The following is a 9,635-nucleotide window of genomic DNA, read 5'->3' on the forward strand; positions in this document are numbered from 1 at the left end:
AAAAAATAATAGCATGAATTTTCAAAAATAATACCGTGAACTTTCGAAAATAATACCATGGCAAATAAATAGTTTTGGCGAAACCAATAAGACTAAATACGCACTAAAATTTTCTAGAACATGTCTTCTGTGACTAACTCAAATACATAAACAATAACAACGTAGCATTTTATATGTCGTACGATGTATCCATCTGGGACCAAACAAAAGGCTGATCATCTGCAAAGGGGGGAAGGGGAAAGGGCCACAAGGAATCATTTGAAAGAAATTGGAACTTTATAAGAAGAGGTAACGAATGAAACTTGGATAGATTTAGGTTGAGGAGAAGCTTAAGCAGCTGTGTTGGACTCAGGTGGCTTGGTTTTGCAATGAGCTGCCAGTAGTAGTAGTGCTAGCAGCATTAGTAGCATACGTTTTAATAACCTTAGAGCATTTTGAACTTGTTTAAAATTAAGACAAAATTTCCATTAGTATAATAGCAAGCGTTTCTGAAGCATTTTGGACACTTCTTGAGACAAACATTCTCTCTGGGGCTTAATTTGCATTCTGAAGCTTTTTATCTTTGCCTTTGTGTCCCTTATATTACTAATTTAGTCGGCCTATGCTACCTCAAACTACTTTTGTATAAAATATAGATTGAATACATATTTTTAGAAGGAAATAGGTACTGGTGATGATTTGGGGCTGTTTCCCCAAAAGTATTGTATAATCGTACACCAAAAGTGTTGAAACCAAACTTAATTCCAAAAACCAGTTAAGTCTGTGTTAGTCTTGCCTTCAACTTAAGTTTAGATTAAAGCAGAGCCTAGTTTGTTAGCTGTCGTGCGGCCTTAATCTATTTAAAATATTATAGTATTAACAATTTTTTTAATTTTATAGAAATTATTCGTGTTCCTGCTTTCCCAATTATTGGGGCTCTAACTGCCAAAAAGGATATCAATGCAACTCAAAAGATGACAACGCATTTGTGGAAGAGAGAAATCCTTGTCAAAATGGTGGATCTTGCTCGTAAGTACCATAAACTATGATAATTAGAATAGTTGAAGTCTGTGTTAGTTTATTATTTTGAGAATTCACAAATGCTGGGAGATTCGGAAGTCACTTTAACCGACTAAGTCAAGTTCACTCCTCAGATAATGTTACTTGGTGTATTATGCTCTATCAAGATAAAATTACATATTAGTTGTTGATATTAATTGGTATCCTCCTATCATCAGAATTTCAAGGTCAGAGTTGTCCTCATTTTTGAATAGAAAATAAATAAATAAATAAATAAATTGAAAATGGTATAAAATTACTAACAAAATAAGAAGCGTCTTCGTTGGGTGGAATTCAATGATCCTTTAGGCTTAAGAGGCTCTTTTGCAATACGCCTCTATGCATCTATCTTTATATGCTGCAGCAAGCAATTTTACCTACCCGATTTTGTATAGTTTTACTCCACCAATTCAAGAAACAGACCACTGTCGTGTTGCAGTTTTACAACTACACTTCCATAGCAATATCAAATAGTTCATGGTAATGAACTGCTAGTGTGTATTAAATCGGGCCAGTAGTTTCCAAAACTCTAAAAAAAGGAATCTTGATAACAAATAATACACCAAAAGAATTTGCTTTTTATTCTGATTCTAAATATATCAAATTCTAAATATGAAATTCATCAAATTTAATGTTCCCCATCAAAAGCTACGAGCCTTAGAAAATTCACCTGATTTTCAAAAAGGGAGAAAACACTCCTATAAAGTCAAGTGACATTAATGAAAATTCCGCCATCAGATTCAGAATATCGGAGAATACTACTGTAGATGTTTGAAGCATCTACAGAAATGGAGATTTTTTTTGCATAGGAAAGTTCACGGATGCGTGTTTATTTTTTTTCCGCTTTTTTTGTTGTGGTTTTCCCAGGGGTGATCGTATAGAACCAATGGTCTAAGCAGATCTGGGGTGGATAACATGACCCCCACAACTCCTGGGGGAAAGGCTTTTAGCAATGAAATTTGCCCCATTCAGACAAATATAGAATGAGTTTTGGGGAAGGGCGAAGGTAAAAATTGATATCTAATCCCTCTTGATTCCTTACCTTTAATATTGGTGCCAAGGGGGCGGTGTAATAGGTCCCCTCCCATTGTGGCAATCTTTTTCTATATACCGTAAAGTATTACATTCACATTCTTACCGGCACAGAGATGGAAATGCTATGGCGTGGAATCAGGAGCCTCACCAGGAAATTTCTTTGCCGGGGAAGGGGGTGGGATGTGTGGCAACTGCGAACAGGAGTTTTTTAAAGTGATTATAAGAGGTAATATTTCGCTTTTCCTATTTATATACTATGTTTTAATGTATCTAAACATATATACAACGTATTTAAATTTCCGAGAGTCACGTAGAACATCAAAGGCCATGCAGAATTTCCAACCATATGAATAATAATGCCCATCTCTGTCCAGACGAATTTCTATACCTCTAATAATGGTTGCATGAGTAGCTGCAGCCTAGTAAAGAGCGAACCACAGCCCATTCAGGTGAACGGAAGGTGAGATTTTCATGGAAGTGCTTAAGGGGATGCTGAAATACGTCAAAGCACGTGAAAAGTCGAAACTTTCAGGAATTGTTGAGAGAGATGTCGAACTCATGAAAAATGCACTACATGCATGCTATTATTATTGCTACTACTACTACTACTGGTGCTGCTACTGCCACTAGTACGATTATTACTAAGGCTAAGAGTATTAAGGTAAATTAATCAGATAATGTTGAGGGGGATATTTATCTAGCAAAAAGGCACTACGTGCATACTATCATGGTTGGAGTAGTAGCTGCATCGTGGCTGCAGCGGCAAATAAATGGAAAAAAGAGCTAGGTTCCTTTGAAAATAAAACCCCAAAAATTGGACGGACAACTTTTTTTTTCAAAAAGGGTTGAAACTTGTTTCCATAAGCCTCTTGACGAAGCCAACCGTATAGCCGAATCAAATTTATAAGTTAGCAGCACGGAGCCCAATACATGCCAATAAACCCTATTCTTCAGATCAGTTGAAGCAATCAGGGATCACTCCATGGGCCAAGGAGTCCTCACATTTTGTTCAGAGCCCTAATATTTGCAAAAATTTTCAGGTTTGGGGCAAAAAAAGCTATAATTAATACGAAGATTGGAAATAATCAGTTTTAATAAATAACCTAAGAAATAACCTATTTTTTCTTCCCGAGTGGCTTCAAGTCTACATCCGTGAGTACCAGGACTGCCGAAATACACATAAATTTTTTATGTTTGGTGCACAAGTGTCCTAACTCTCTCCGAAAATAAGGTCCTAAAATGGGTAAAGTTTCTTTATCGATTGTCAGGTTGAACCTTATGTTCACGATACCTTGGGATAAGGGGACTCCAATGCATAAAACAAAAATAAAATAAAATGGAAACACATTGCTCCGCCAGAAAATGTGGTCCAAAAAGGTTTTAGTTTTCTTAATAAAGCATGAATTTTGTACCCGTAGTCCTTGGATCATGGAGACCCTAATGCCCAGACAAAACTCTCAGAACAAATTTAATTCATCCGCAGACGGGCGAAAGAACTTATTTTCCAAACGACCTAGACTTATTTCCAGTTTTGTTTTGTTTCTTAATTCCTTGAAATTGCAGTCTATTTTAGGTTTGAATTAATATATGACTTAATTTCAGCCCGCCTTTTGTTTATTTTTCGAGTTTTTCGGAAAATATTTTTTTTAATAAATTAGAACATTAACTGATATTTTCTCTTCAAAAACTTACATTATAATGCAAATATAGCCAGAAGAAATACCAAATTTGGAGTACTAAGAAAATCCTGTTAATCATTAAAATGAAATTTTAAGCACTTTTTTGAATCTTGTAGGGGAAATATCCTCCCAACTCATCCATCTGGAAAGAAATCTGAGACTGAAGCATCCTTGCATGTCAATCAGCGGAGTTCTGGTAAAATATCTAAATTTCACACCCATACTCAGAGGAAAATCCAGAGGAAATCAGAGGGAAAAAAACATATGTTTATTCAACGACGGAAATGAAGGATTCACGCTAATTCCTCTCTACAAAATGAAAACGACTTTTCTTCTCTAAAGCTTTACTTTTTTGATATTCTGTTATTAGAAAAATAATTTATGAACAAGAAAATATGCCATATATAAGAAACTTTTATATCTTTTCCGCTCGTATGCCTTAATATACAAATTTATTGCTTAAAATCATAACGTCCCCGATGAGCAGCAATATTTTGTAAGCTGGTCTAGAAAGATAAGAAACTTCTAACCAAGTGATTTATGACTTTTGGGTTAGTGCGATAACCAAGGTTTTTTTTGCAAGGGATTTAAAATAGGAGTTTTAATAGTCACCGAAAAAATTGTTGTATGTGTTGAAATTTTTGAGAATAGATTGACAACAAGGACTTCATTGGAAACTCTCAGTGATGTTTTATCATCATCAATATTTCAAAAGATAGACACAATGAATGTTGAAACACAGAAAAGCACAAATTCAAACCTTTTTCAAGTAGGATCCGATAAATAATTCGTTTTTAGATACCCAACGATAATTGTTCTCTATTTTTTTTTTTTAATCACACCCTTAATGTTAATGGACGTTAAGTAAAAAGTTACTTTTGTCGATGGAACTTTTAAAAGCGAAATTATGATTACAATTTTAATCAGAGGCAACAATCTAGCGTTTTCTATAGTAAAAGGACATTGTTACTGAATATTTGTGCAATTTTTATGTGACAAGGCCTCCCACGTACTTTTTATCTACCTACCCCCCTCAACATTCAAAGACATCCGATCAAAATTTTGTGATAGGCATTTTGTTCACAATGGTGGAAGGGTTCAAAAAATATGACTCCAGCGATGGCATATCCACCACATCCCCTGGGGCAAGGACTTTAACTTATGTAAGCTGCTCATCGTTCAAATTAATGAAAAAGAAACTTTCCGAAAAAGAAGTTTTTCAAAGAAAAAATAAGAGCTATATTAAACTTATCAGCAACAGAAATAAATTTTGTATAATAATTCAAACTCAAAACGACCAGAAATTACTGTTAAAGAGTAAATGAAACCCAAAACTAAAAATAAAACAAACAACCATAGCAAACATACAGACAACAGGTACCAATATAAATGAATAAGTATATCTTAAAACGAGTAAATATTAAATTAAATGTTGAAGTCATACTTAAAACCAGTAAAAATCACTACAAACAGGAGTTTGTCTACTTCCCCCTTCCCTGTCCCCTAACCATAAAAGTCTAAAGCCTATTGTATCATTTGTGTTTTATTTAAAACTACTTGTTTCTTGAACAGTCTTTGGAAAGAACTATTAAATATAACTGAGTATTTGCTATATAATGATATTAGTTGCTGAAAGCTCAGCAATTCAAGATTTTGTTTCGCTGTAACTTCATTTTTAATTTCTGGTCGTTTTGAGTTTGAATTTTAATAGGAATTTATTTATACTGGTCCTAAGTTTAATATGGCTCTTTATTTTTCTTTGAAAAATGTCTGTTTTGGCTTTTGTTTTTGAATATTTTTTTTTCTTTTTTTCTTGCCAAAGTTTCAAGTTTTGAACATCCCCTATCTCAACATCAAATTTCAAAATCCCCCCTCCAAATCCATTCTTAGAAACTAGTCACAAGTAAATGTAGTAGCAGTTGCAAGCAGTCGAAGTCACAGTTGTAAGTTGTCACAGTTGGAATTAGTCAGAGTTGATGACACAACCAGTCTCATATGCACCCGCAATACTAACAGTAGTAGTGGCCCTGAAAGTTTCAAGTTGTTACCCTTTCCCGTTCCTAAGATATTGAAGATATACCTTTTTGATAACTTGGAAGCATTTTTTTTTTTAATCAGATCAACATACCCCTCAACACTTCCCTAAATTCCGCCTCAATATCCATAACCTTTTTGGACACACATAGGAGCAAACATTCCCCTTTTCTCAATGATAGATCATGCAAGTAGGAATATAGCATGAGTTCCGAACAGTACATAATTTATGCATGTTTTAATGGTCTTTCTCACTGAGGAAGTTTTTTCATGGTTTTTCTCACTTGGATGTTTTTTCATAGTTTTTCTGACTGAGGATGTTTTTTCATGGCTTTTCTCAGTGTTTGATGGATGTCAACATAAGTTCAACAACATCGCTGAATGTAGACATCTGGTTATTGGATGTTTCTTGGATGGTTATGAGTGTTGGTCAATTTATTTGTTGTTTTCTTGGATTTCAACATAAGTTCACATCAACAATTGCTGGATGTAGACATCTGGTTATTGGATGATTGTTTGATGGTTATGTGTGTTGGTCAATTTATTTGTTGTTTTCTTGGATGTCAACATAAGTCCAACAACAACAATTGCTGGATGTAGACATCTGGTTATTGGATTTTATGAGTGTTGGTAAATTTATTTGTTGTTTTCTTGGATGTCAACATAAGTTCACATCAACAATTGCTGGATTATCGACTCTAACGGGACAGGGTCAATGACACCTCTTTCTTGGTCAATTTATTCGTTGTTTTCTTGGATGTCAACATAAGTTCACGACAACAATTACTGGATGTAGACATCTGGTTATTGGATGTTTCTTGGATGGTTATGAGTGTTAGTTAATTTATTTGTTGTTTTCTTGGATGTCAACATAAGGTCACACCAACGATTGCTGGATTATCGACTCTAACGGGACAGGGTCAATGACACCTCTTTCAAGGTCAATTTGTTTGTTGTTTTCTTGGATGTCAACATAAGTTCACATCAACAATTGCTGGATGTAGACATCTGGTTATTTGATGAGTGTTATGAGTGTTGGTCAATTTATTTGTTGTTTTCTTGGATGTCAACATAAGTTCACATCAACAATTGCTGCATTACCAACTATAACGGGACAGGGTCACTTGTCTCTCGTAAGGTTTCCCTTTACATCCCGATTCACCCTTGAGATATATAGTTTTTATTAGTGTGTGAATAGAAGTTCATTAAGTCTATAGTTAGCAGTGTGATAACATGAGTGAACAAATTGAGTTACAAATATCCTTTTATTGCAACTGTTCTATATGTAAAGGACATTATCATGATTTTGAACATTCTCATGAACCTACTACACGTTTAGACAAAATCGTTCTGGAAGAGTTCTCATATACCATTTTACAATAAATCTCATCATTGATTTGATTGATAAGTTATGTATAGTAACCTTGCAATAAATTTGTTCGTACTATATTAATTTTGTCCTACTCGATAATCCTAGAGTATGAACACCAACAGGGACTTCTGTACATGAATAGTTCAGATTGAATAGATCATCCTTTGTGAGTGTTATCAATCCTCAGTCAAGTTTTTTATCAAAGATAAAAAATAAATCATTCTTCTAATCTTTATTCTTTTGATATATCAATATTTATAATAGTTTTTATATATATGTAATCTCGGGTTCAATTACTTGAATCTCATCTTCTTCAATTACCAATATATCTAGCAGAGGGGGCGGTATACATACAATCTCGGGTTCAATTACTTGAACCTCGTCTTCTTCAATTACCATTATATCTAGCAGGAGGGGGGGGGGGACATGTCCTCAAATAAATCCTCTCGTATTCTTATGGGCAAACTAACAGCCAACCGCTCATCGTCCTCTATACAGAGTCGGCCCGAAGGTCCCCGCCGTACCAAATCCTCCGATGTGTATGATAAACCATCTACTGTATAGTGGATCTCCATTATATCATCAGTACTATCTTCATTACTGTTAAAAAGAAGGAACTCTTCTTCAGATTCAGTTAAAATCCATGCGACCCATATGTTCTCTCCCTCTTGGACATACTCGGGGATGTTCTATAAATGTAATAAACAGGATTACTTAATATTTTCCATTATATCCATAATTTTCATGTCTAAAATTTATCAATTAGCAAGATATCTAAATTTGATTTTTTTTTTCTTATACATACGGGACGAGATTTAATGTCCTTGATAAAAGCCTCTATGAGATTTAATGTCTATAGTAAACCATGGAAAAACCTTTTTTTCCACAATGGATATTTTTCAAAGAAAATAAAGAGCTGCTACATTAAATCAAAGATGAGCAGAAATAATGTCAAATTATTGTTCAAACGTATATTTTCTATAAACTTATCTCTAATGGTATATTTGTTAGAGTGGCAGAAACCTTTTATCCGCAAGGGGACATTTTTCAAATAAAAGTAAAGAGCTGCTACGTTAAATCAAAGATGAGCAGAAATAATGTCGAATAATTGTTCAAACGTAAATTTTCTGTAAACTTACTTCTAATGATATATTTCTTAGAATGACAAAAACTTTTCTTTCACAAGAGGATATTTTTCAACTAAAAGTAAAGAGTAGCTACATTAAATCAAAGATGAGCAGAAATAAAGTCGAATAATTGTTCAAACGTAAATTTTCTGTAAACATACTTCTAATGATATATTTGTTGGAGTGACAAAAACTTTATTTTCCACAAAGGATATTTTTCAACTAAAAGTAAAGAGCTGCTAAACTAAATCAAAGATGAGCAGAAATAATGTTGAATAATTCTTCAAACGTAAATTTTCTGTAAACTTACTTCTAATGATATATTTATTAGAGTGAGAAAAACTTTATTTTCCACAATGGGACATTTTCAACTAAAAGTAAAGAGCTGCTACGTTAAATCAAAGATGAGCAGAAATAATGTCGAATAATTGTTCAAACTTAAATTTTCTGTAAACTTACTTCTAATGATATATTTGTTAGTGACAAAAACTTTTTTTCCACAAGGGGATATTTTTCAACTAAAAGTAAAGAGCTGCTACATTAAATCAAAGATGAGCAGAAATAATGTCGAGTAATTGTTCAAACGTAAATTTTCTATAAACTTATGTCTAATATTATATTTGATAGAGTGGCAGAAACTTTTTTCCACAGTAGGATATTTTTTCCACTATAAGTAAAGAGCTGCTACATTAAATCAAAGATGAGCAGAAATAAAGTCAAATAATTGTTCAAGCGTAAATATTCTGTAAACTTTCTTTTAATGATATATTTGTTAGAGTGACAAAAACTTTTTTTCCAAAAGGGGACATTTTTCAACTAAAATTAAAGAGCTGCTACATTAAATCAAAGATGTGCAGAAATAATGTCGAGTAATTGTTCTAATGTAAATTTCCTATAAACATATTTCTAATGGTATATGTATTAGAGTGGTAGAAACATTTTTCCCACAAAGGATATTTTTCAACTAAAAAGTAAAGAGCTGCTACATTAAATCAAAGATGAGCAGAAATAAAGTCGAATAATTGTTCAAACGTAAATTTTCTATAAACTTATGTCTAATGTTATATTTGTTAGAGTGACAGAAACTTTTTTCCACAGTAGGATATTTTTTCCACTCTAAGTAAAGAGCTGCTACATTAAATCAAAGATGAGCAGAAATAAAGTCGAATAATTGTTCAAGAGTAAATTTTCCGTAAACTTACTGCTAATATTATATTTGTTAGAGTGGCGGAAACTTTTTTTTCCACAAAGGATATTTTTAAACTGAAAGTAGAGCTGCAACATTAAATCAAAGATGAGCAGAAATTTTGTCGAGTAATTGTTCAAACGTAAATTTTCTATAAACTTATG

General features: G+C 33.3%; 1 protein-coding gene across 1 annotated transcript in view; it reads left to right on the forward strand.

Annotated features, from left to right (window-relative positions):
- The window catches only part of LOC148944413 (uncharacterized), a 207,711-nt gene extending 206,699 nt beyond the window's left edge, over positions 1 to 1,012 (forward strand). Inside the window, exon 5 of the mRNA XM_089100464.1 lies at positions 880 to 1,012. Within this exon, the coding sequence (XP_088956590.1) occupies positions 880 to 1,012 (133 nt within the window). The remainder of the gene's footprint in view (positions 1 to 879) is intronic.
- Positions 1,013 to 9,635: the final 8,623 nt, after the last annotated feature.

The sequence above is a fragment of the Artemia sp. Qi Xiang Cuo genome, chromosome 14, assembly GCF_049724085.1.
Source record: "Artemia sp. Qi Xiang Cuo chromosome 14, ASM4972408v1, whole genome shotgun sequence".
Lineage (NCBI taxonomy): Eukaryota > Metazoa > Arthropoda > Branchiopoda > Anostraca > Artemiidae > Artemia > Artemia sp. Qi Xiang Cuo.